Genomic DNA, 27,733 nt, shown 5'->3' on the forward strand with positions numbered 1-27,733 from the left:
TACCTTCCCATCGCAGCCGGCTCCCTCGGCTGCGCTCCCGGCTGGGACGATCCCAGCGCTTCCAGCCGATCCAGGCCGGGCAGCGGCGGAGCCCCGGGCGGGCGGGGCGGCGCATGCGCGGCGTGGCCCGGAAGGGGCGGCCGGGCTGGCGCCGGTACGAGCGTCGCGCTGGGGCTGCGGCAGCGCCGGGGCAGCGGCGGGATGAGCCCTGCGGAGTGAGCGCAGCCCCGCCTGACGCCCCGCGCCGCTCTCGGCTCCTCCGCCCCGCCCGCCTCCGCTCTGGCTTCGGGCCCCTTCTCTCTGCGCTGCGGCGGGCGGAGGCGGCGGAAGGAGAAGCCCATGGAGGGGAACCGGGACGAGGCCGAGAAGTGCATCGGGATCGCGCGGGAGGCGCTGGAGGCCGGGAACCGCGACCGCGCCCTCCGCTTCCTGGGCAAGGCGCAGAAGCTCTACCCGACCGAGACGGCCCGAGGTGAAGCCCGGCCCCCTCCCCGCCGCCCGCGGCCCGGCTCCGTCTGTTCTGCCCGGGCCGCCCGCGGGGCCCGCAGGAGGGCGGGCGCAGGGGGGGCCCTGCAGGCTGAGGCGAGCGGGACCCGGCCCCAGAGGCAGCCCGGGGCTGTGGCGGGGCGCGCGGCTCGGCTGGGAAAGGAGGCCGGAGTGCGTGCCCAGGAGCAGCGCTCGGGGCAGGTGCCTTCCCCCCGCCAGGGCATGACTCTGGCGTCAGGCGCTGCGGAGGAGTGGGTTTATGTCCCCCGGTGCCAGCGGGGATCTCCCAGGGCCGACCCAGCTCCTTGCCTGCATTCCCCCTCCTCCCTACAGCCATCAGTAAAAGCGCGGCCATACAGACGAGGCTTAGCCCCGATTAACATCAGGACATCTCAGGCCCCAGGCCGAGACAGGCTGGGTTGGCTTCTTTTCTGTCACTGTGAATCACCCCCTCTCTAACAGCTTGCACTGAGAGCTGCAGCTACAGAGTGGACCACGTCTTCATTCTCCCAATATACTTGTGGTTTGGGTTTTCTTGGGTTTGGTTCCCTATTGGTTGTACAGCAGCCACATCGGAATTGCGCACGAGTTTACATTTCCTAGAGAAAATGGAGTATGTGGCTCCCCCCAAGATGTAGTCGGCTCTTCTGACTATTCCATACTAAACACTTGAAACCTTTTAGCAAAAGATGTTTAGAAATAACTGTTTATAAGGAACAGTAGTAAGGTTTCAGTGTATGTAGAGCTGTTACCTGTCTTGGAGCCTTTCTGTCACACAGTGCCAGAAGTCAGCTCAAGACACCTTTGGGCACAGCAGGGACTTGTTACATTTCTCTGGTTCTCACTGGTTTGTGCTGTGGAAGGAGCTACTTCAGTGCTCTATGCCACTTAAAGGCCTCGGCATTTGCCACTTCTGGAGTATAAGTTTGAGGCAAAATCTTGACTAGAAGTTGCTGTGAGGAGATGCATTGAATATTTTTGGGCCATTTATCTCCTGACTTCTTATTATATGCAAACAATAAATGAAGATTTCACTGGCACTTTTTTTTTTTAATTAGTGTTTAATTTTTCAAGTGTTTGTTTTTTCTCCTGCAAGACAGGATGGATGTTGCCATATTCCCCTAAATTTCTATGTCTTGAGAACATGACATGTATGAAAATACTTTGAGCTTTTTGGAATCTGTGTTGGTTGGGAGGCAGGAAGGCAGAGGATTTCAATTCAGCTTCTTCCACCAAAGAGAGGAAATAGCTTTGTCTGCTTCACACAGCTTGTTATCATCTTACATCTCGAAGATAAGACCTAGAGTAGCTTTCAGGAAAAAAAATCTTCATCTGACTTGTTTTGAGCATTTGGTTTTGGTTTTTTCTTTAAGTAGGACTGTCACTACATAACCACAACTATCAAGTATTCAGTGCAAGAAATAGATGGCTAATTAGGCTATTGTCTGTAGGACACTTGTTTTATTCACTGTGGAAATTAGCAAAGTCAATCACAAATGAGGCACAGACCTGGGGAAAAGAAGATGGCCTTGTGGTAGGTAGTGGGCTGTAATCTGAGGAATTGTGTCTTTTAAACGAAAAACTTCACAGAATTTCTCTGTGATGTTAAATAAGTTCACTCTGTTTCCATTAGTGACTAGCTAATTGTTTGTACTTCATTTTTCAGGTATTCAGCTTGAAACAAGGGCCTGATTTGTGGAACTGGTGGGCTGTTAAAACCCCACCTGAAGCTAAAGAGAATTGCAGATGCCCTAACACCACAGAAAAAGCCCTAGGCCTGATTTGAACTAGGTAGTTAGATATTAGGGGACTCTGTAAACTTCTGATATCTCTGTGCTTCAGTTTTCCAGGTGTGGAGGTTGTTAAATCTTTTAAACTCATCTCATTTCCTCCCAAAAAAACACCAACTCATTGAATTTTTTTTGGTTTTAAAGTTTGATGCACTTAAATGGTCCTCTTAAAAGTGCAGTAAGGTGCAAGGACACAAACTTTTTTTCAGGACAGGTTCTGGAAGAAGTGCAATAAATTACGGCTGGCATTTTACACTTAGAACAAATTAAATTGCTCTCGTTGGCATCCTTTAGTGGGGGATCCACTTGAAGAAAAAAATCTAACCCGTGATTCATAATTCAGGTAATCAAAAATCTGTCATAGCACATACCAGAGAGAAAGAAGCACTTAAGGTTTTGTGAGCCTAGTTAGTTCAAGCACAAATCCTTATTCTACAGTCATAATGTGTTGTGTTTATATGGTGCTAGGACTATGTGGTGCAGCCCCAGATGTCACTCTGCTCACTTATTTTTCTCTGCAGTGTGGGTTAGAAGGTAGTTGAACTAATTTCTCACTAAAGTTGCAGATTCTTCATGTGTTGTACCTTTAGCATCATTTTGAGAACAATTGCCCACCATTTCACAAAGTTCTGTCAGTCATAAAAGCAATGAGAATGGTAATGCTGAATCGTTTACTGGTGGGAGCTTCTTCCTCCTCATGTTAGAGTGGATTACAAAAGGACAGAGAATAGGTTTTAACTCTTGTCTGCGAAACAATACTATGTGTGATCTGCTTTTGGCAACATTTACATTTAAAGGGCATTCAGCACTAGTTCAGTCATCAGTGAAGTTTAGTTTTGCCAAACAAAGCTTCTGCCTGAAATACGCTGACTGCAGCAGTGCTATTTTAAGGCTTTACTAGTGTGAAGTGTAAGGTCAGTGCTTATTTAATGGCACTGAGCTAATGACTTCATAGTAGCAGTGTTCATGTTGACGTCACTTTGCTAGAAAATTGTTTTACCCTTCAGCTGTTCAAAAAATGGTTTGGTTTTGATTTTTGCTAATGATTCATCGTGCAACTGAACGGAATCTAATGTCTTATCTGGAAAATATTTTTAAGAGTGGGTTCAAAGACAACAAAGGACAGGATGTCCCTTTCAAACTTAGGTGCCATTCTGTTTGAAGGCAGAAAAGAATGTTAAGAAAAACTTTATTTTTCAGTGCTTCTTAAGATTTTTTTTTTGCCCATTTCTGATGCTGCCTTTAAAAACAATTTTTTGGGAGCATATCAGCTTAGTTTTTAGGCTGTTGCGTTAGGACAACTTCTGAATTACATAGAATTCTTCCATTAGTGCAACTGTGTATGTAGGGGTCATGTTCAATGCATAATGGAATTAAATATTGTCCAAGGATCTTTCATTCGACAGCAGGTAATAGTACCCACAAGAGAGGCGTCAGAGACATTCAGAGATAAGATTCATTGTCTTACCTGCTAACAAAATATGTCTTTGGTTGGCTGTATGCCCTGTTTTGAAATAGTAGATGCACAGTGAAAGTTTTCTTTAATGCACTGTTAGTACTACAGTTCTAACAGCTGATTTTACCACCAGCAGTTCATGGAAGAGTCAGAGGTTTTTTTCTGAATGTCTAAACTATATCTTTTCTTTGAAGGAAACAATGGCCCCATACCCTTTGTGTGATTTTCTTTTTCAGTGTAGGACAATATCATGTTTGTATATGTTGTGTCCTGCTATTTTAAGAAGTTCCCACTGATACATTTGAATTTTATTTTTTTAAGCATCCTGCATTGTATTCTCAGCAATGCAACTCCATTATGAGGTCTGAGAAGGGGGTTAGAATATAGTAATGTTTCAACTATACTGCAGCCAGACCTCTTCATTAAAAGACTTAGAGCCACACTTGCTGTGAAGAAGAAACACTGGATGTTGAAAGTGCAAACCATTGCCCATACCTGTGTTTCTGCCATTTCTGCTCCCACAGGTTCTGCATTAATGTTGGTGCAGGGATGAGAAATTCCTAGAGCAATACCGATATAAAAGGAGGAACTGCAAAACTTTGAATAAGCAATTGTTTCAAGAAGGCGACATGTTCAATAGGATTCTATAGGATGCCATTGTTAAATGTCATATTCACTAGATAGAAAAATAATTTTTTTTTGGTTTGTTTTCTGGTAGCACTTCTTTGGAGCACATTCAGACTGAAACACTTCATTCTGAGGGCACTGTCTGTTCAAAGTTCTGTTCTTAATGGTTCTTAACCGGCCGACCTGGTCACCTCGTTGGACTTGTTATTACTTCATTTACCTCAGAACTTCATATGCCACAACGGAGGATTTAGAACAAAGTATTGCAAATATTGAATGTCCTTCAGTTTTCATCCATATAATGCAACTGTAGCTCTCCTGTTTTCAAACTCCAGATTTCACTTCGAGTGAAAGCATCTCCTCAGTTACAATTAGACATCTAAAGCTTAGTTGTTTCCTTATATCTGCTGTAAGAGCCTGATCTGATAAATGAGACTTGCTGAGGCAGCTGGAGGGCAGGACCGGCTCTGAAGTCAGCTGACTTTCTTGTTCAGGCTGAGTGTAGCTATTCACTAATAAGTGAATGTAAAAGTAAATACTGGGGAGCTTTCAAGAAGTGGTGGCTCTCCTTCTCAACAAAGCTCCACTTTCTTTTCTTCCTGTGATATACAAACTATGATGTGTAGGATCCCAGTTTTCTGCTGCTCTGAGAAATACCATGCTAGGCAGAGGAGAATATTTTTTTTTAATTTAGCAGAAAATTCTTAAGGATTCTTCCCACTGGCTTCTAGAAGAAAGTGCTATGCTTTCACAGGGCACGCGACACTTTTCCTTAGCAGTTTTTATTAGTGCATTTTTTAATGTAGATAATAACTCATTTTCTTTATTAAACAAATTTAGCCTATGTAGTTTTGCCATGTTGCTCTGAAGGAATCTGTTTTCAGGAGAGGTGGACTGTTTACTAATTTGATCTATCCTGTACTTTGTGTGCAGTCCCTTATGTTAGAACGGTATTGGTTCTGATTCATTGCTAAGACAGATACTCCCAAAATACAGGATTATATACAGAAAGAAAAACCAGACTTTGTGTATAATGTTTATTAAAACTGCTAATTTTGAGATCCGCTGGAACATGGAATGAAAGAGGATTTCCAGAACTAGCAGAAGCCAACTGGTTTTCAAGATTCAGGTCTTGAGTTGGGTGTACTTGGCTGATCTGGAGTTTTTTGTGGCATTTTAACAGTGGTTTAAATTTCAGCTGATATTGCCCGGAAGGAATAGACATCAGTTTGTGGCCACTAATGACTCAGGTTACAGATAGGAATGTCGTATAGGAACTGAAATGTGCTGGAGATGGACTTGATGTCTGTGTGGAATAATTTGCAGTTTCTATAGAGTGTAAGGTTAGTTCCTCTTCTTCAATTTACAGTTGCAATTCAGGTGTTCAGATGTTTACACCCCAAGGCACAGGTTCAGTGCCTCTGAAAAACATCTAGAAATGAAGCACATGGAAAATTTCTCTCCAGTGTTACCTTACCTTGGCAGAGATAGATGGGAGCAGTCCAGTCACTAATTTTGCAACACTTTTCCATAGTTTTGCCACGAAAAGGAATTGTTAGACTGGCTGCAGAAACATTTGTGGCACAAAGTGGTAATCGATGAGGAAGGAGGATGTAGCAGCTGATCTTGTAATGTGCTACTCTCATCTAAGATACTTGAGAGCCCTGACTTAATCACTAATACCTGTAATGATACTATGATATACTGTTGTTTTTATAGTTTTGTTGGAAGCTATTATGAAGAATGGAAGTACTGCTGGGGGAGGCGCTTACTGCCGAAAACCAGCCAATAGCAGTGATCAAAGTAAGCCCAATAGCACGAAGGAGAACAATGCATCTGCTGCAGGTGAAAGTGGAAAAGGCTACAACAAAGAACAAATGGAAGGAGTATTAAGGTATGGCTTAAATATGTCACTGCTTTTCATTCTGTGTGTTTTGTACTTACCCTTTCAACTCTATCATGTAAAGGAGCCACAGGAAGTTTGAGGTTAGCTCAGCAGGGTTACTTGTACTGAACTTTGACTAGAAGGAAGAGGAGAGTTTTGCTGGTTTTAAACATCGAATGAGACACTGTCACTTTCTGCAAGAAAGATGCTACTCCTTTCTTCAAACTATCAAGGTTACTTTATGGAAAAATAATAATCAAAATAGTTATTGAGTAGATCTCATGGTAAATCAACAACTTGCAGGAAAGTAGTTCTATTCAATATTTTTATACAAAAGATACATGCTCACTTCTAAAGTTTATTCTCAAGATAATCTTGCTGTACAGACTGGTCTTAGACAAGTGTTAAAATGATTTTGGTTTGGATATAAAGGTGTCTGAGAAACAGTGGAACACATAGTCTTGAGTTGCAGTATAAACTCTGCTTAGTGCAGCTTGATAGTATTAAGATAAGAGGCATCAGGTAAGGATGTGTGAGAAGAAACAAAGGTCAATAAAAATGTACTTTTGAGGCAAGTAACTCTTAAGTCATGTTATCACTGCACACTTGCTGGCTGTAGGAGGAAGAAAAATATTGTTTGATTTGTGCCCAGGTTTCTGCTAAAGAAAGGAAAGGAAAGGAAGGAAAGGAAATCGCGCACCTCAAACCCTGGTATTTTCAGATATGTCTAGGCCAAATATTTTCAAGGGAGCTTGCAGGGAAACCAATAGGTCCCTGTCTCCTAGTTTCTGTATGTTGGATGAACTGTTGTGCACAACAGAAATTTGTGGGGGATTTTTTTATGTGTGCATCTGTGAAATGTATGTTCCTGTTGATACTATCTTGGGATCTTCCTGAAGTTGAATAATTTGTTCAGCTGTGCTAACCAGTGAGGAAAGGAGTAGCTTTCCTTTGTTGATACAGAAGCTCTGCATTCAGGCAGCAGCAGCTCTCACATGGTTATCCTCTTGGTGTTATTTACTAGAGCTTTTAATTTACCATCATCTCTGCTTAGTTAATGTTATTGCCTTTTGTCATACATCTAAACTAAAACCCGGATAAGCTTGTACCTTTTTGTCCACCTTATACCAACTGTTAAAATGAATGCAGAATGTGTGTGTATGCACACGTGTGTGAGACAAAATATCCAGAAAGATGTCCTCTGTAAATGCAGCCTTGGTCAAAATAAGACATGTAACATACTCCCAGAAAGCTGCTGCAGGGAGAGCTGTATTGGTGCCAGTAGTCACTCACCTGTGACCTGCCATTCCGAGCTGCAGTCTGCTTCCACTTCAGGCTTCCTGCAAGATCAGTCTGTTTGTTTGTTTTAGCAGAAGGTATGTTGCCTACTTTGTATCGACTGAAATGCAGAGCTAATGTTTTGCGCTGGTAGGCTTTTGTGGTATTGGGTATTGCTTTCTTGAAGGGATTTGTTAGATGCTATATAAGCTTAATCCAGTTTGTTGAGATCAGGACCAGAGTTAGGGGTATTTGAGAACTGCACATTGAGAATAATCTTGATGCAACATTGCTTCAAGAATATTGAATATTCAATATGGAGTTTTAAAACCTACCAAGATCTTTGCAAAATAAGCAATTGTAATAACTTACAGAACAACCCATGTTTGCTTTACATACCACTTAAAGTCATGTGTTAAAGCAGCATCTTCACCTTTGCTTGTGGAATGCTGCCGCCCTTTAATACAGCAGTTCATGAACCTTTAGAGGGAGATGGAATTTTTTTTTTAGATGTGCAGCGATCAACAGAGCAAGTTTCTAGTTCATGTTGGAAGTTTGGAAATGTTTGTCATGTTATTTGTTAGTGGCATAAACAAACCACTTAAAAAATTTGTGGTTAAGAATTAAAAAACGTGTTTGCCTTGCCAAGGAGAACAGAATTAAATACAAACAATGGGCTAAAACTAAATGGAAAAATATAACACATTCAGTGATGATAACTGAGAGAAAGTTAACATTTAAACCACCGTGAGAATGAGCTTTCTAGTCGGAAACCTAACGGGCAGCATATGATATTGCTTCAGTCAGGCCCCAGATTTTTCCAATTAAATGAAACATGCCCCTTTGGGGAGGGTATTCTTTAGAGAATAGAGTTTGTCATCACCATATGCTTCTGCTGTACCGCAGTGGAATGGTTTTCAGATGTTTGAATTGGTTAAAGAAATAGTGTGTGAAAAGAAGTGGTTTTAAACAGTGTTTCATGCATGATTTTTGTCTTTTTTCCTGTAAGGGAAGAAGTTTATAGACAGCAAGGTAGCAAAATCTCCAGTCTTCAATAAATTCTGACACTTAGCATGAATTTGACATTGGACAAACAGAGTTGCTTTGCATGTGCATGATTCGAAAGGTCATTATCCTCAAATATCCTTCCCTTTAGGAGTTTTTGGTTCAGTAACTGAATGTAGACATAGGGAAAACGTTTCTGTTTTCAACTACACTTCCATGCCATTTGCAATGCTTTTGTTACAAGTTTTAGTGAGCTGTCAGACAGGGGGACTGACTTTGAGCTCCCTGGCTTGGATCACTGATTAAAGTTCCTGGAGTTGTACAGCTATCTTGAATAAGCTTGTGACAGCAGATTTAAGAAGCGTAGTGAAGACATGCTTGGAGCAATGTAACTAATTTAGCTGCATTAATTTTCATCAGGGTTACTCTAGTAATGTGAGTAGGTATGAGTACAAACAAGCACCTCTGTGCTGGCTTCATTTTTTCCACACACACAGGGGACACTGGTCACTAGCAAGTTACCATAACAGTTCTGTAGAGTATTACACTACATATTGTATTACTACAGAATTACTCTACATTCTGTAGGGTATTCTGTAGAGCTTGCAAGTTGCTCAACAGGAAGAAGCGTAAGATGTAACTTATTTCCTCTGATTGCATAAGTGCTTGATAATGATGCTCTTTGTGGGAGCCATGCTCGCTATTTCAGTGTGACAGTTTGAAGCTTGAGAGATACCACAGGACTTTGTTGCTTTTAAATGGAAATGCTTTGAAAATCCCATCTGTAGTACATGCATCTTTTTCTTAATGATTCTTACCTTGTCACTGAGAACTGGATCAAGTTGCCTTATCACCCTTAGATGACCTGCATGTGGGAGATACTGTCAGGAGACTAGCAGAAATATGCTAGGACTCACAGTAGACTTAACGTCTTTTTAGAGCAAGTGCCCTACAAGTCTCTGGGCAGCTGAAAGCTACCCAAGCAATGTCAGCTTAAGACAAATGTGTGAGAATCATGTGCACAACAGAGAAAAAAAGGAAGTGTTTTCATGTTGTATGTTTTATACAGGCTCTCTTTAAATTATATTAAAATGCACATGGTGTTTGATGTCTTTGGTCTCTTTTTTTTTAGTCAATAAGCTATAGCATGTATTCCCTATTGCCTTTTTGACATCTGAAAGAAAACTGCCGTGACTAGTAATATGCTAAATTTGCATTGTTGTCTTGTGAAAACCATGGTGGAATACTGCTTTTCCTGCCTTGCCAGTGCTTGGTTCTTGGAAAAAAGCACAATAATCAAATTTTGTATTTGGACCATTGAGATAGAACCAAACCAAACAAATAGAGCAATGAGTTCTGTAGAAACCTTGCAAGGCAGGATTAAGGGCCATTGCGTAGTGGTCAGGAATAATCAGTAGCTTGATTTGAATTCACATAGTGAACCAAAATATTGCCTCTACACATTTCATGGATCACACTAAGTATAAGCTGTGTGACTGACTTTTTCAAGACATTCTGCTGACACTTTTGTCAATCCAGGAAAAAGATATTGGTTCTTTTCTAGCATGGTGTCAAGAAGATAATTAACTGGAAGTGGATTAATAAGAGCAGTCAATATATGTTAAAAAAAACTAACAACCAAAGCAAAGAAAATCAGGACATGCCTTTAATTAGGCTGTAGAGCCACCATGAACTGTTGAAATATCCAGTTGAATGGTTGAGAAATTAAGGTGGAAATCATAGTCAAAGAGCCTTTCATGGAAAAGTGGCAGAGAAGACATGATAGACTTTGTCAGAAAGCTCATAACTAAAATGAAAGCTTAAATAAAATCTGGAGAAAAGTATGCTGATGTAAACACAGCCTTGACTATTTCACGTAATACACACAGTAGAAACAAACTGATCAGGTACATCCAAGAGCAAGGTAGTAAGACAAGCACCCTAATGTGTTGTTGAATCTATCAGTGCAACAGAGATCTGAGACTTCTGCTGCATTTGTTTCAGAAGCTAGGGATATGCTGGTACCTATCTTGAGTTCCTTGACAATGCTGTGACTTTCTCTTCCCAATCTAGAACACTTCTTTCAGGCCAAATTTATGTCACCCAAACTGTGACTGGCACATTCCCAACTCAGCTGTGAGATACCATTTGCATCAGGCTCTCTGGCATAATTGGAAATTTGACCTGCATAGATTTTGGTCTGCATTTTACTGTGTTTTTCTGCTCAACTCTGGGATCAGAAGTCAGTATAGCTTTCTCTTGTTGGGTTCTTTGTCACTGACATTCACATGGCTGCTCACTGCAGTTCAGATTGCCATTGAGAGAAATAATTGTGGCTCCCTTGATATGCTTCCGATTGAAGTATTTGTCTTTTGGGTTGTTCCTGTGAGGCTTTGGAAGACCCTTTGAAATACATCATACTCCAAATTTCATGATTTTGCATTGCTGCAAGTATTTGATACAGTAAGGCAAGCATCTCTGATAGGTTTTGTTAATCTGATAAAAGCTGGCAGTGCTGACCTAATCTGAATTGTAGATTTGAAAGGTGATCAGACAAGCACAGCAGCAGGATCTCATAATTTTGTAGTCACAGGAGAACCAGTGGTGGTAGCCCTAGGGTTTCTGCAGGTGAGAAAGAGACATTTCAGGACCTTAAAGGCTTCTTCTGCTGTCAGCCATCAGAGCATGGAGAGGAGCCCAGCATCCAGCAGAGTTGTTGGTGCTGCAGTTTGAAGCTGGCTGACCAGTTCTACTGCAGGTGCCTCGTCAGCTGCAAGCTGAGGTAGTGGAGCTTTGCAAGTCGTGAGGAGATACCTCAGTCAACAGACTGGGGATGAATGTAGGCCATCACTTGCTCTCATGCTGTTTGAGAAGTCTATTCTGTAAAAGTCAGCTGTTACTTCAGGAACAGCCAGCAAATCTGTTAATCAGAAGGACAATGCCAGGGTGTTGGCAGGGGACTAACAATTCAACAAAGAAAGAAATTACCTAAACAACAGAAATAATTTGATAGTAATTCAGATACAGAAGTCCAACCAGAAATTAAAAGTACAAGAAAAGCAATTCACAGAAAACGAAACCCCCAAGCAAGGTATCAGTGAAAACCCCAAACTTTAAATATGCCAGAAATAAAGAACAACGAAAATAACCCGTTCAATACAAAATGGGCAGTTAGTAAGCAAGTGATGTGTACATTAGAATTTTCAAAAGAAATGCCTGCGTGGAGTTTACGTATGCAAGAAAATTAGCAGTAGGAACTGCAGCACCTTAAGGGCAGCAAGGCCAAACAAAAACCAATTTGAAATGGAGCATTCAGAAAGTTGTTCATGCTGAGAGTGTTGCAGGGGTTTCAGGTGCAGTTAAAAGACAGCAGTAACATCAGTGATGGGCCTTTTCCAAAACCTCCACTGGTTTTACCCTTAATTTTTTCCCTGCCTTTACTGGCTGATTTGTGTGCCCTGTAATAACAGAAAAAGTGAGAAAGGAGTGGTTCCTTCCATCCACCTGCCTTCCCATGACAATTCTCCACAGTATAATTCAGTGGTGCAGTGATGAGGGATCCTGGCTGAGTGAGGATTGTCAGGGGTCAGTCTACGAAAGAGGTGAGGAATATGTCCAAAAAGGTCTGCATCTTCCGAGGGACAAGGATTGAGTTGGCCATGGCTTCTAACAGCTTCCAGCACCTGGAGACAAATTTCTCATCAGGACAGTGGAGTTTTAGGGGAAGAAGACTTGGAGCATCTCTAAAAGGATGAGGAGGAATGGAGCATGTGAGGCCCTAGTGTGGTGGGCTGCATGCTCCAACAGTGTTAGAGAAGCCTTGTGGCTGCACAGCCATGTATGACCTGAGTCCTGGTGACCCCACAGTTTGTCCTGTGATAAACTGACTTACCAGGTTCAGTTTGTGATGCATTGCAGTTTTGCCACTCAGGAGTACATGACAAACACTGACAACTTTGTTTAACTGGAAAGCACCTTCTAATCATCTCTGCTTGTCCCATCATCCCCAGTGCCAAGTTTTGGTGCAAAACTCAGATGAGCTCAGCTGAGGGGGGGAAAATGGAGGTGTTATCCTGTCATGGTTGCCCTGAACTGTGCTCTGTCAGGAACCTCCTGGCAAGTCACTGACTCCCTCCCAGGAGAACACTGCATTAACCAGATGCTAGCTACTTACAGTCCAGGTGGTTTTTGCCTTGAAGTGGGCAAGCAAAGGTGTAAAACTGTTGGCTAATGGCAGAGTGTGGCAAGGGCTTCATAGCATAAGGTCACTGCTGAAAATTCCAGGTTTAGGTATGGGTTTTGGCCCCTGTGCATTTGTAGAATCATTTAATGTTTTTAGCTTTAAAGCTTGATCTGCCTAATCCAAAGGCTTGCTAAACTGCAAAATTTCCATATGAATATGCATGTTCCATATTTGTGTTTGTAGAATTTTTCATTTACCACTAGGAAAGACGTGCAAAGAAAAAACAAATGTGTTATACCTCAGCTGAACACAATTTTTGATAATAACAATACCTGATCTGTGGACCAGGTTCAGGATAGCTGTTGCATGGAGGTGACTGCATGAATCCTTTAGATCTTTTGGTTTATGCCCACCATTGCTGCTTCTCCTCTGAGGGTTGTCCACTGTGGAACATCCACTGGTTGTGAACAGGGGGGATGTCTCAAGTGGGTTTTGGGGAGTTAAAAGGACAGGTTGGCATCTATTGTATTGTTCTTTTTTGGTTTTTTTTTTTCATATTTCTCCTCTTGGCATCTTAGAGTTGTGAAATGAATGTATATTGGGTCTGCAAATAAATAAACTTTCATGTTAGGGTTTTTTTCATGAAAAATGACAATATGCTATTGAGGGAGAAAGTTGTTCAGCAGGTACAGTGCTTAAAAACACTTGGATGAATCTTTAACACCAGTTTTAATGCTAGAAAAATAAAAACTTTGCTAAACATTGAGGGCTTGCTATGTAATTTTGTATCAACCAAAGTTCTGAAGAGTCTGGCCCACAGACAGATAGCTCAGAAACAATTATTGAAGAGAACATAGATGGGATGCTGAGATAGCAATTTCATGAAATAAAAGCTTAATTTGATACTGTTACACATTTAAATAAAGCTACCTGCTCTTGATACAGTTTTTAAGTTGTCCAGGCATTGAGGCTATGCATTACGGGATTTGTACACTACCACACTTCTTTCTGCTTGTACAGATTACCAAAAAAAAAAAAACCACCCCCCAAAAAACCCGCTCCCAGTACTCAAGAGTATAATTTAATGTATTTTCTTTCCATCCTTTCTTGATGGATTCACTGTGTTCTTTTCAGTTAGCTCTATCAGCTTCCTAATTGAAGCTTATTAAATGTTACTTCAATATAATGAGCTATATTTATTTCACAGGATGTTTGTGTTGGCAGCTGCCTGCATACATTCAATTCAGTGCTCTTGTGAGCATTACACTGAGGCTTCCATAAAAGCTCCTGTATTTGAACACAGGAAACAGGATCCCTCAAATGAAACTTGATTTGATCAATCTGTGAAGTAGGACGGGCCACACATGGTGGTGTGGTTGTACTTGTACTTGCTCACATTCCCTTAATTACGGGATACCCATACTTCTTCCATGAGAATGCCAAAGGCTTGCTTGCCCCCTTTTCCATATGGCTGCCCTGTGTATAGTCTTGGAAACATTAAACCCAAATTCACATAGAAATTTGTGCATATAAGAGAATGCAGATACAATTACAGCCATGTGAAGAGACTCACATGAAGCTTTTAAAATATTTATGGATTTAATTTCTATGTCTTGCTCAGACCAGCCCATCCTTTTGGCATGCACTCAGTGTCAGTGTGCCTCATTTCTGCAGTGCAAGTTTGGGATTCAGCCCTTTTTTTCTGAATTCTTACCAAGTAACGTGGTTTGATTGTTAAGCTGTATTTACTGGTTTGATCAGTTCTTCCTGCCCACATAGAATTAACATTCTCTCTTTCCTGTAAGTGCTCTTTCTTTCTGCTGGGGTATTGTAAAGTATACTAAATCATTACATCATTTCCACATTCTGCTTTTCCTGTCTGGGTTAGACAGCCTACAAAAAGAATATTTCTGAGGTTTCAGTTTTAAAAAATGCTACACTTGTTTATGTGAGATGAGCTAAATGTGTAATTGCTGGAGCTGCTACTGTGACTTTGAATTTACATAAATACTTGCAAAAAGATTATTAAGATCCAGGTGCATTCCCAGCAGAAGTAGTCTCACATGTTTTATTCCCTGAAAAGTGAATGCTTGAGTGGTGATATGATTTGACTTTTGTTTGGAGAAAGGGAGGTATTGTTTGCTTTGTTTCATATCCTTCATACTGAAGTGCATTTGCTGTTTACAGTCAAAACAGATTTTCCTACCTGCTAGTTATACACAGTAAATTTGGGACCCTCTTTTTATGCCTTATTAACAGCAATATTAATGTAGTTGTGGATGAGGAAATGCTCCAGTAATTGCAAACTGAAATCCTTTCTTACAACTGTGGTAGTTCTACAGTAGAAGTAAAAGAAATGTATGTAATTAAGCTCAATAGTGAGTTTATTATGAAGAAATTACATTCTTTATTTCTAGAGTGGATACTTAAAAAATATTTTATATTGAAAGCAAAAGATATAATGTAATACACCAGTGTAGTGTATGACCTCATCTGCAGCTGTGTGTTAACCCATTATTTTTACATCTTTTTGTTTGCAACATTTTGCATCGTTTTCTTTTGCAGTATAAAGAAATGTAAAAATTATTATGAAGTCCTTGGAGTGTCAAAGGATGCTGGTGAAGAAGACCTAAAGAAGGCTTATAGAAAACTTGCTTTGAAATTCCACCCAGACAAAAACCATGCACCTGGAGCAACAGAGGCTTTTAAAAGTAAAACACTATTTTTACTTTAAATTTCTTTTATGATTAAACTTCATCCAAACAAAACATATTTATCTGCATTGGTCACTTGTATTTTTACAAATGTAAATGTATTTTTTAGCTATTGTTAAACTGACATTTTTAGTCAAGAAAATATTTGACCTTTGTTATATTAGAAGTATAGATAAATAACATGGACTTTGGCAGTAGGGCTTGGTTTCAGAAAACGGACTGTAATGTTCAGTACAGGGAACAAATACTTGATCTCTGAAACCCAATTGCAGTTTTTTACTGTTGTTGACTTAATGTAGCCTTTGAATTTTACTACCTTGGATCTTTACTGTACTTGAGCTAGAAAAAAAGAAAGCAATCCTTGATAGCAAAATGCAGTTTTTACTGAATCATGTGCCACAGTAAGTTACCTCTTCCTTGGAATTTCTTGTATGTGTGTACTTTTACTACGTTTTCTGCACAAAACCACCTGAGTTCAATCATGGATTTACTAGTAGTTGCCTTTGACCATTTTTTAGGTAAAATTTACAGTCTGACTTGACCTTATTTAAGGCTGTCCAGCTTAGCCCTGCACAAGGTAAATTGTTGAAGAAGAGCTTTTTAAAGAAAACGACACCTTCATCTCAGATGAAGAAAAATGTGAATCTGTAAGAAATGATGATACATAAACAATCTGATTGTGGTACATCTTTTTATTTTTTTCCTGTGTGAGGTTTACATGCAGATATTTGAAAAAATCATTCGGATAAAACACTTAAATTGGGGAGGGAAAAAAAGAAAAAAAAAAGTCCTGAGCAAGACTTCCGGTACAGACTTGAAGAGGTAATTATAATAATATATTAACAATTCCAGGTGAAAAGTAGATACAGCAGAGCAGGAAAGTTGATGGCTCTTGATTCATTTAATACAGCTAAGTGATGTCTTTATCTAAAAGATGCTATTCCTATAAAATTGTCTCAGGCCTTAGGAATAAAATACTTCTTCCTTGTTAACAGCATTTCAAATTATCTTTAAAATGTTAAAAATCAGTTTCTTAATATTTTATTTAACATGAGCACTTTGTACAAGTCTGATTTCTTCAGCTGATTTTCACTTTCTGGTTTTTAACTAGATGAGTAAATGAACAGAAAACTTTGTAGGTGAATCTCGTTGACCAAAAATTATTTAATGACAATTAGCATTTTCTTGCATTGAAATGATCATAATCCTTTTGTATGGCTGAGTAAATTTATGGTTTAGTTTTCCTGTAAAGGTGTCTGATCAGTTTTTGATATCTACCTGAGAAAAGGAGTTCATAATAATAGTTTTTATTTCATAATAATGCTTTGTTTTAAGGGAAGGTCACATTATGAAACAGAATTGAGTTTCATGGTAGGTAAGGTACTTAGATCTTGACCTACCTAGTACTACCCCTCTATTATATTGAGCACTCTCACTGAAGTGAATTTTAAATCAAAAAGTTTGTGCAAATATAATAAGTTCTGCTGTCTTATACCAATCTAATCATAAATCTTTCCTTTGAAACTTTTAGGCAGTGGCTTTTTTTCATTTTTATGTCCTTTTTTGAAAAGAAAATTATATTGGAATCAAATCTGTTGTGAATTAGCTCCAGATAATCAAGAGCAAGTAGCAAACAGGCATATTGTGACAGTATGGTAACTTCATTTTATGTGCAGTCACCTGATTGATTTCTCTAAGTTTTTAATTGTTGGGAATATCTAAATTACTCCAAATTTTGTCCTTGTACTGAGCAACAGAGCAATGTTTGATGTCAGTTAATATCATGCTTTCTGGGCAAAATACCAGGCTTCATTTTTTTGGGGTTTTCTCCTCTACTTAAAGGAATTGCTTATGTTTTTTCCTAAGGGCATCTTAAAAGACACATAGCTAAACCTCATTAATTTTTTCTTGGATTGGATAATGCTTAAAATATATAATTACAAAGCCACGGTCTTATTTGCCTGTGTTGAGGTTATAGTGTTGCACCTTTCACGAACTTTTGATGACTGATGGCTTTTCAACACTGAAAATGGTAATGCCTGTGCCTTGGGTTGGTTGGCTGCAAAAGAAGTCTTTTTTTGGAGGGGACTGGAGAAGTGAGTAGAAAGGAAGACAGAAAGGGTTTAATGAAGGAAGGACTGAGTGAAGACTGTTCATCAAGTGACAACACAAACTTTCCATCAATCTGCAAGATCATTATGTCTGTGCACAGCAAGAAAAAAGCTTCTAAAGTCAGCCGAATATGTGGGTCTTCTTGCTGACTTTTTCCATGCTTCCCTAAGTGAGGTTTTTTTCCTTTCTACTGCCAAAATTGAAGCTGTTAATTTGTGATACCATAGCATAAACAAGGACAAGCATCCAGGCCAGGCTCTCCAAACACCGCGGTCATATTGACCACCCGAGGATCACACACATTCCTGTCATCCATGCATGTTGTACTCCTCATGTTACATCATGCAAAACTTTGTGTTACTAATGTAATCCATAAAATACCTTCAGAAGCATGAAGAAAAATACATTTACACTCTGTTAGACAATGAAGTTGGTGCATTTCAAGAAATGCCCACTTACCAAATGAAACCAAAGAAAACCTGCCAAGTCTATGATGGTTTTTTAACCTAGGCTGCTAGAGCAAATTTCAGTTACCCAGCCTCAGAATCTCATTGTAATGCTTGATGCTTTTTTTATAACTGCAATGAGTGAGAACATTTCCACAGGTGTAGGTGTTCCCCCAGAAAAAGAAACAAAGCTCTCCTGCCTTCTGCCTTATTTAACAGGATGAAAGGCCTTTGAATAGTGTTGGTGGGAAACTTTGTGGAAGCTATTCTGCAGATGATTCTGGACCTTGTTCTACTGTATGTGTTTTGTAACATACAGTAAATTACATTGTTTGCTGCCTATTTTTGACTTTGAACTTGCAATTTTCGTGCTGGAATAGCTTTTATCATGCATTTATGGGAGTTGTGTTTTATTCCTTGCTTCAGAAATCGGAAATGCGTATGCTGTGCTGAGTAATCCAGAAAAACGAAAGCAGTATGACCTTACAGGCAGCGAAGAGCAAACTTGCAATCACCCTAGCAACGGCAGATTCAACTTCCATAGAGGTTGTGAGGCAGATATTACTCCAGAAGATCTGTTCAACATGTTTTTTGGAGGAGCCTTTCCAACAGGTATTTGTATACATCAGTCTAATTGTTGAGATGTACTGTCAAGTGGCATTAGAGTGTATGACATTATAAAATAGTAGAATTATTCCAGCCAGTCTTGAACCCCAACTCTACAATCTGCATTTTTCTCTCAAGTGTTGCTAAATCCCAATAATGTAATTTCTTTGGGCTTACTATCATAGAGCTTAAAATACATGTTTTAAGCAATTTTGAAATTGTGAGATATCTTAATGTCAGTTTATGTGCCATTGTGTGGTAATGTAAAGTGCTTTATGTTGGTTCTGTACTGACCACTAAATAGTATTTTTGTACATGATTTAAATGTGGATGTTCCTTCCTCAGGTAGTGTACACTCATTTTCTAATGGTCGTGCTGGCTACAGCCATCCGAACCAGCACCGTCAGAGTGGGCACGAGAGGGAGGAAGAGAGGGGTGATGTAAGTTTAAGCACCATTGGCTTTAAACTATGAAATTTGCTTTCAGTGGTGTGATTGTACAGGAGCTCTGTACTGTAGAGGAGGATTTGTACCTGCCAGTTGGGTATTCTAAACTTAAGTGGGTGGTTGGCTTCGTGACTGGTAAATAGGCATGCAAATTTGAGAAGGTAATAGCCTGGTTTTGTAAACCTGTTGTTGTAAGTCACTCTCTTACTAGTGACTGGTATTATTAACCTAAATGTGCCACTAATTCTGGCCACTAATCCTTGTATGTATTTAAAAATTTATTTGGGCTGAGGTAAGAATTGAACTTACGGCTCAATATTCACCTACATGAATTATCTCTAGTCCTGTATAACCACGTATCACTGTATAGATGAGACCAAATCATGGCATACAATGTAGCTGAATCCAGCTTTTATTTGGTAGTTGCTTGTGTGTATGCACTAACCCATGAACTCTCACAGCTTGAGCACTCTGAATATTGTGCATATGCATTTGAAAGTTCAGATAATACCACAGTGCTCGCAGTTACTGTTTGCCTAGCAGCTTTTGAGGCTTAAAGCAGAAAGTCACACTTGGCATTAAGTATTGTTAAATTTACCTGTTTGCATGATGATTTATGAAATACCTGAATCTGTTTTGTTCCTTAGGGAGGTTTCTCTATGGTCATTCAGCTGATGCCTATTATTGTGTTGATCTTTGTCTCCTTGTTGAGCCAGTTGATGGTATCTAACCCTCCTTATGCCTTATACCCAAGATCGTAAGTAATGCTTAATTACATCACCTTAAAACAGAGGGGAAGGTATTGTAATCACCATCTCCCACTTAGAAACATTGTGGAGAGTCTTCCATTAGTTGACCTTTGATTTCCCACAGTGAAGAAAGGAAAGGAAGGTGTAGATGAAGCAGAACAAAAAATTGAGGTGCAAAGAACATGCTTTAAGAATGTAATGGAGAAAAGAGGTCAGCAGTACTTGGAGTTTAGGAGGTCTAGTACAAGGCAGTGGATCCATGCAACGTGGCATGTTGCAAAGGTGTTTACATCTCCAACACACTTAATCAAAACCTGAAATCTGCTAAGGCTCATTACTCTTTTGGGGATACTCTGTATTTGGAGAAGATGAAGAACTTGAAAGCAATCTTCTCATCCTTATTTAAGTGCTAAACTTGATGACAGCTGGCAAGATTGTCTGTTCTTCATTCTAGGTGATGGTAAAATCTTCATTTTCTTGTGAAGAATTCTACTTGTAAAACTTACCTGTTTTGTACAGTAGGATATTTAAACCTTTTCTTCTTGTGAGAAATAAATAACTTGAATCAAGACTGCAGCTAGCTGATAGACTTAGCCCACTCACCACAGTGGTTTTAAAGGTCCTTAGTTCCTTGCAGAACTCTTCGCCCCACAACAGAAAGGTTTCTTTTCTCCTGTTTTTCAAAGTTCTCTATTTCTGGAGTAGGATGTTTTTCCCTTCTGCAACTAAGCTGTTGTAAGGCTTAGAAAAGCATCTCTGCCAAAATGTTTGCATCCAGTCTTTGATTTTTAATCTGTGGAATGCCAGCAGGAAAATGAATTTATCAGGACTGGCAGCAAACACTTCAGAATGGAGATGCCTGCACTGGGTTGCTACAGAATAGTGACCTGTTTCTGTGGAGTTTGAATGTAACTTTCTATTATTAAAACTTAAATTTGTCTAAGGAGGTATGAAATAAGTGTCTTAATAAAGTGGAATTTTTTTTTGAGATCAAGTGTTTAAGGGGCAGAAGTTTAATGATCAGGTAAATGCAATAATTTTATTCTCTAGCAGATTATTAGAGCCATTCTTTTCATTATTTGTCTCAAAATGGCAAATTTAGGAATGTGCTGGTATTATTCTGTAATGGCAGTATTGTTTTTAAGTCTATTTGTGGTGTAAAAAAAAAATTGAATTAATATTTAGTCTTTCTCTCTCCCCTGCCTCCTTTTTTGCAGAAGTACGGGGCAGACCATAAAAATGCAGACAGAAAATTTGGGTGTCATTTATTATGTCAATAAGGACTTTAGAAATGAATACAAAGGAGTGTCATTACAGAAAGTGGAAAAGAGTGTGGAAGAGGATTATGTGTCCAACATTCGTAATAACTGTTGGAAGGAGAGGCAACAAAGTAAGTTTGGTAATATGTGTAATCTTATTAAATCATGCATTACTATAAAATAAATTGCCTTGGACAAGAAGGAAGTGCTTGTATGATTACAATATCTCAATGCAAAAGTAAATATTAGGTCTCCTGCTATTTCTCCCTTTAAAATTGTCCCCAGAGTCACTTAGTTCTTGAATTTTACTCAGTGATCTAACAACCATTTGCAAATTATCAGCAATTTTAACCTGCTGCTTTATTATCTATAGCAGTTTCTCAGAAAATCAAACTACGCTTAATTGATAATGACAAAGCTTTTGTCCGTAACTAACTGCAATTTCTAAGAATTCTTTTTATTGAGGCAATAGCTCATTTCCCTAGGTGCTTTTATATAAGTAAATAAATAGACCAGAAGCTTACATAGGTGTTTCCAGAGACGAAAACATAATCTGCATTGGACAACAGTACATACAAACACTGCTTTTCCAGGCAACTAAGGACAAGGCAGCACGTCCTGTAAAACAAGGGGGTTTAGTTTGCCATCTGTTTCTCCAGTCTAGTATTACACAATGAGTTACTTCTTCTCAGAAACCTAGAATTCAGTGTTAAAGCATAAAAATACTGAAGAGCACCAGCCCTTTCTAATCAGCATCAAGTTTAACCAGTTTTTCTGTTATACGTGACCATTTTGTGAGCTATGTGGGAACAGCACTGCTAAAATTACATCAGCGTTGAAACCAGATGGTTTTAACTTTTCAGGTGGTGAACTTCAGTCATAGCTAACTGGAAAAATAATTTGTTAATGAACTGTCAGTAAACTGATCAGAAGCAAATAGAATGCAGTTCTCTGAGTCTGATCACACGTTCCCGCCCAGCTTTAGTCTCTGCAGTTTAGTTGTTTGGTACTTGTAATTTATTAGCTTGTGAAAACTACCCAAACTAATTTTGAGTAACTGAGTCCTAATTTAATTTTTTTTTCTGATTATAGAAACGGCTGATCTTGTGGTTTTATGGATTAAAAATACCTGTTGTGTGTTAAATCTCCTTGGCAGTTAAAATCTGTCTGGGATTGACTGACATTTAAAGATGTCTTGCCTTTTGAGTTGAAGTGACAAAAAGGATTTTACAGAATTAAAATGCTCAGCAATGTCAAGTTGTTGAGCACCAGTATAATACAGAGAGCTCTTAAGTATTAATAGCTCTGAACACTGACAGTCTGAATCAGCATCAGTTGGAGTAACGGGCTTAACATTCAGATTGGATTTTTGGAGGCACAGACAAGATGCTAGACCTATCAATAACAATGCAGGATCACTGAGAGTGGCCTATATTTGTAATGTTTAATGAGGTCTGACAGAAGTAGTAGGGGATTTTTTGTTATTTTGTTGTTGTGGGGGATTTTTCTAGGGTGTGGTTTTTTCTTTTTAATCAGATACAGGTGCATGAACTCTGAGGAAGCTGGAAGGCTGATACAGTATTACCTGCTCAAAAAGATAGAGTTGTTACAAAGATCCAGCAAAGGAAAACGGTAGCGGTGCTGTTTAGGTGGTGTCTGAGGGAAGTTAGAATAGAGAGAAGGAAAACCTGGCAAGGGTTGAAACCTGAGGTGTTTTGTGCAACTCTTTCATGTGCCAAGTATTCAGTTTGTAACCAAAAAAAAAAATCTTTTCTCTTTTCTCCTTAAAGAAACAGACTTACTTTATGCAGCAAAAGTATATAGAGATGACCGCCTCCGAAAGAAAGCAGAGTCCATGTCCATGGAGAACTGCAAAGAGCTAGAACGGCTGACCAGCCTCTTCCGAGGAGGATGAGCTACAGTTACACACACATCTTACCTATTCTGTTATCTCTCCTGTAAACTGACAAGAGATTTAGTTTCACCATGGATGCTGGAAAAGAGGGTGGATGTAAAACTCTACTGTGTAGCTGTTTCCAGAAACCTTATGCTGAAATATCATTTAACGGCTTCTTTACCTACTGTGAAATATAGGTAACTTTAATTGTCTAGATTTTACTTCAAAGCTTCTGTGAATTCTTTCAGCAGAGAGAATAGCTCAGAAAGGATGCTATACTTGTAGAGACTTAGTCATAGTGGTTCTCCTCTAACATATTTGCCATGTAAATATCTGTGGAAAGAACACTGTGTATATACGAGTTAAATGACTTTCTATTTAAAAATCTCAGAAATTTAGTTCCATACTACATTTTGTCTCACTGATGGAATAAATAGTATGATTACATCACTCCTATTCAGATGTCAAGTGTGTGGAGTTGAAACAATAATTTTTAATATTTTATCTCTAACTCTATGTAAAATCTTCTAGGTTTACTGCTTAGAGGAACTTGGTATTTTTAAATATAATGCTATATATTCCTAAATAACTGTTGGGGTATATTGATCTGGTGTAGAGTAGCAGTTTAGCTGTTGTAGTTTTTTAGCATTTCTAAGCAATGCTGAGAAAAATAAGAACTACACTAATCTCTTTCAAAGTAAATATTTGCAAATGCTGTACAGACCATTATAAACATTGCTTTTAGTACTTGCAACAGTTTACAGCAGCTCTACCATTTGGTATTCCAGTAGTAGTAAATCCATACATATGGTTAACATGCATCCATAGCTTCCTTAATTTTCACTGGAAAGGTAGAGGAAAACATGCAACACTAAAATCCTAACACTAAAATAAAAAGGCAACCTAATTTTTTTTTTCCTGGCAGGCTTCCATTTTCCTACTTTTTTATTTCAAGCTAGGTCCCAATACTGATTCTTCAATGGGCACCACAAGTGGAACAGGGAAATTTTGCTAAGGACAAGCTATGTGCCTTTCAACCCTTTTGCCAACTATTTAAATGCTTTGCTGCTTTGCAGTGTGCTCCTATGGTCAGAACCCTATCACTTGTCAGAAGAGGTAGGGTATGCATTTTTTAGGACCAGAATGTAGCTGGACTGACTTCCTAGAAATGAGCAAGCCTACTGTTTGGCTGCTACATAGAAGATCATGTAACTCAGTGGCCTGGAAATGGAAACTATATGTAGCCACACCTGCTGATGCAAAGAGGTGTCCTGAAGCAGCTAAGTACAATGTACTTAAAGTTTATCAAAGTGTGTTGAAAATGTTTTTAGGTTCAGTAGCTGATGTTTTTTACATTTTAACAGTGTTATGCAGGGGAATGTTTCTTGTATTTGACAATGACAGATAGCTTGTATTATGGGCAATATATTTTGTTTGAGAAAACTGCTCTTTCAACAATGCTGTCAGTTCATGTGGAGCCAAATATTTCTCCTAAATTGAAAATTTAAATACTCTGTCTGACTTCATTGCAATTCTTTCTGATCTAGAGCAGGATATGACTTTACAAATACACTAAATGCTATTGCTCCAAGTAACCCAGAAAACATTTTGCATATATCCCTTTTCTAAACTGTCCCAGTGAAAATGACTTCTCTTGACATGTAACATATAACAAGAGACTGGCTGCAGGCTTTTAACTGAGCAGCTAAACCAGCATTCAAGGTGGACATAAAAGCCTGGGGCACAAAACAGAACTAGAGGTTCCTGAAACAACAACAAAAATAGGGTTGCTGTACTGAATGTTCTTGCTAAGACTACAGTAAAAGGGTTCAGATGTAATAGAAAGACATCCAGTTGTTTGAAATGTGCAATCAAAATCTGTGGAGAAAATGAGATTCCCCAGATTTTGTAACTGTCCAGAATGTATTGTAATTATATTAACGAAAACAAACTATCGAAATACATCCTGGTACTCCTGTGTCTTCTTAAAGGAAGAAAATTGTTCCAAAGGCTTTAAAAAGTACTTGGGCCTTCCTGTTTACAAATGAGTCTGAGCTTTCAAGGGATCTTTTAGTTAACAGGAAGAAGGATATATAACACATTTATCAAATATTGGAACTGTGAAATCAGAGTGAACAGATGGTCTTAGCAAAGCTGCCTATAATAATCCCATGGGCTGTGTCTGCCCTGCAGCCACTTGTGCTGCAGGTGAGAAGTGGGGAAATGGATGGATGCTGAGCTGTCTCAGCTTGGTTCCATTGCTGTCAGTTCCTCTGTAAACTGGAATAATGTGGTGGCTGTGCCCTATGGCAACACAGACATCCCAGGAGGTTAAAACTGAGACCTAGACTGCAACATTTCATTTGACTACCTATTGCAATTGGCACTTTCTGAGAAGGAAATAATATGTTTATACTGGTGGAGGTATGCTGCTTGGCATTTAACAGATTAAATAGTTGCACACTTTGAAATATGTAGTAATGTGCAAAAGGATGCTGTGATTTCCTGTGGCTTAAAGATTAAGCTGCTCTAAATATGGCCTGCAAACATTCTTATAATATTTCAAGTAGGTGTTTTTCTCCTCATGATTGTTGCTTTTTTTCCTCAAGTCTGAAGGGTCTTTTTCTTCAGAAATGTCAATATCTTACCTGGATTTGTTGAGGGAATCTGCTGGAAAGTTCAGAATTCATTTTCTCATGAGCAAAATGCAAATTGAAGAGGGTGGAGTACTTAAATCTTTTCAGATGACCTTTCTTCAAAAGGCGAAGTTCTCATTAAAATAAGATGTTGGGAAGAAAAGGGGAAAACAAAACTAGTTTTGAACAGCCTGACTAAAAATCTCTCAGTGTTTTAGCTACCTGCTCCTTACTGTTTTTATTTAGTCATTACCTTTCATTTAATCTAGAATTAAGGATAGCACAAACATGGGTTGTTGGTTTTATCCTTTAAAAGGGCAGGCAGAAAAGCCCTGCAAAAAGAGAAAAATCTTGGCATGACTCTGACAAAGCCTAATGAAAAAAGGAGATGATTTGCATCTGCTGAAATATAACATCAGTATGTGTTCTATTTATGGAGCATCCTGAGTCACAAGCGAGTTCAGTGTTCACATCTGATGAACATTTCCCTATAAGTTCTCTGATTGGGTAAAATAAGTCTAAATTGGATTTTTTTACCTTTTTTAAAATGGTCTTTTTTCTTTTACAAGTTTCCAAGAAATGGTAGGACATTACAGCACTAAAAATGTAACAGATGCATTTAAATAGACAGCTGAGACAACTTCAAATTATAAATATTTTTAATATAATTTTGTAACAAATGCTGTAAAAGGATTAAAATGGGAGAGCAAGAATATTTTTTAAGTTTGTTTGTTCATAAATTTCATTTGCCATTAAGTAGTTGTTATTCTGACTTCTTGTAGCTCTGTCAAAGAGAAGTGTAATAGTAAAAGCATTTTGTTTTTTAAAAAGCAGCTAATATTAAATAAATTCTTGAAGCTATAACTTACTTACATGTAATGTAATAAATATAGGAAAGAACTAGGCCATTTGTTGTGGTTTGGCCTCAGCCATGAACTAAGCGCCGTGCAGGCAGCTGCTCTCACCCCCACAGCGCGACAGGGAGGAGAATGGAACTCGGGTAAAACCTGTGGGTCGAGATGACAGTGGTTTAATCATCAAAAAAAAAATCAAATATCAGTGATCAACAGCAGTGAAAAGGGAGACAAGAAGGGAGAGAGGAATAAACCCCAAGAAACAGAAGTGATGCCCAGTACAATTGCTCCCCACACTGACCAAAGCCCAGCCTGTCCCTGACAAGCCGTTGGCAGCTCCTGACCAACCTCCCCAGTTTATACACTGACCATGAGATGCTCCATGACATTGAATATCCCTTTGACAAATTTGGGTCTGCTGTCCTGGCTGTGCTCCCTCCCAGCTTCTTGTGCACCTGCTTGCTGCCAAAGTGAGGGAAACGGAAAAATCCTGGATTTAGGGTAAGCACTGCTCAGCAACAGCCAAAGTGTAAGCGTGTTACCAACATTATTTTCATACTGAATCCAAAGCACAGCACTGTATCAGCTGCTTGGAAGAAAAGTAACTCCCCTATCCCAGCTGAAAGCAGGACACCATTATAAACTATACTTCCCATGCTTCTCAGTCTGGCAGGAATTAGAGTTGAGTATTGGGCTTCTCTACATTTTTGGAAATAATATTAAAATACACTGTTTAGTTACAATGTTATCCCTCATGTAGAATACACTTCTCCCTTCAGTACTGGTTTATTCCGTATATAGAAAGATTGTCATTGGGATGGGAGAATAAATTCCCATTAACGGCAATACAGGAGTCATCTCATAGATGCTTTTGCATAGCTTTTAATCAAAATGTGACAGTAAAATAGATCACTGAGCATCCTGTGCTCAGTTGCATTTTTTAAACATTTTTATTATATAGTAGGGACTATTTTAATAAATGAGAAGACCAAAGTTGTCCCAGCTAGCATTTTCAAAATACTATCAGAAGCTCACGTAATGATTTTGTGGGGTTCTCTTTTAAGTATCTCTCAAATATGACCAAGTCCTTACCAAATTGCTGTGTGTGCATGGCTTGGATTAAGAAGGAGGTATGAATTCTCAATATTCAAATAAATTTGTTCTTTTGAATGACCTTTTCCTCTGTTACTTGCAAAAACTGGCTTACCTCTGTTTTGGGCTTTTTGGAAACGTCACTGGACCTATATGTTCAGAAACATTAGCAATTTCCAAGTGAATATATAAATTTATATATATTTAATTTA

At 39.0% G+C, this 27,733-nt stretch overlaps 1 protein-coding gene across 2 annotated transcripts; it reads left to right on the forward strand.

Moving 5' to 3' along the window:
- Positions 1 to 146: 146 nt before the first annotated feature.
- DNAJB14 (DnaJ heat shock protein family (Hsp40) member B14) lies at positions 147 to 26,443 on the forward strand. Of its 2 annotated transcripts, XM_066186314.1 has the most exons (8): positions 152 to 472; positions 6,079 to 6,253; positions 15,276 to 15,421; positions 18,409 to 18,594; positions 18,934 to 19,028; positions 19,682 to 19,791; positions 21,001 to 21,173; positions 22,833 to 26,443. In XM_066186314.1, the coding sequence occupies exons 1-8, from the start codon at positions 340 to 342 to the stop codon at positions 22,955 to 22,957; spliced, it is 1,143 nt and encodes a 380-aa protein (XP_066042411.1). In that variant the 5' UTR covers positions 152 to 339; the 3' UTR covers positions 22,958 to 26,443. The 2 variants fall into 2 exon arrangements, 1 of the variants encoding a protein (XP_066042411.1); XR_010721499.1 differs by lacking the exons at positions 18,934 to 19,028; positions 19,682 to 19,791; positions 21,001 to 21,173; positions 22,833 to 26,443 and adding an exon at positions 16,137 to 16,246 and having other exon boundaries at positions 147 to 472; positions 18,409 to 18,498.
- The last annotated feature ends 1,290 nt before the right edge of the window (positions 26,444 to 27,733 follow it).

Source organism: Chamaea fasciata, unplaced genomic scaffold (genome assembly GCF_029207755.1).
Source record: "Chamaea fasciata isolate MVZ Bird 193981 ecotype frontalis unplaced genomic scaffold, bChaFas1.0.hap1 SCAF_6, whole genome shotgun sequence".
In the NCBI taxonomy this organism is placed as follows: domain Eukaryota; kingdom Metazoa; phylum Chordata; class Aves; order Passeriformes; family Sylviidae; genus Chamaea; species Chamaea fasciata.

Bases quoted from the DNA above. Each gene is read 5' to 3' on its own strand.
- DNAJB14 (XM_066186314.1), top strand. From the start codon at position 340: ATGGAGGGGAACCGGGACGAGGCCGAGAAGTGCATCGGGATCGCGCGG. The intron at 473-6,078 runs GTGAAGCCCGGC...TTGTTTTTATAG, and splicing joins CCCGACCGAGACGGCCCGAG to TTTTGTTGGAAGCTATTATG. The intron at 18,595-18,933 runs GTATTTGTATAC...TTCCTTCCTCAG, and splicing joins TGGAGGAGCCTTTCCAACAG to GTAGTGTACACTCATTTTCT.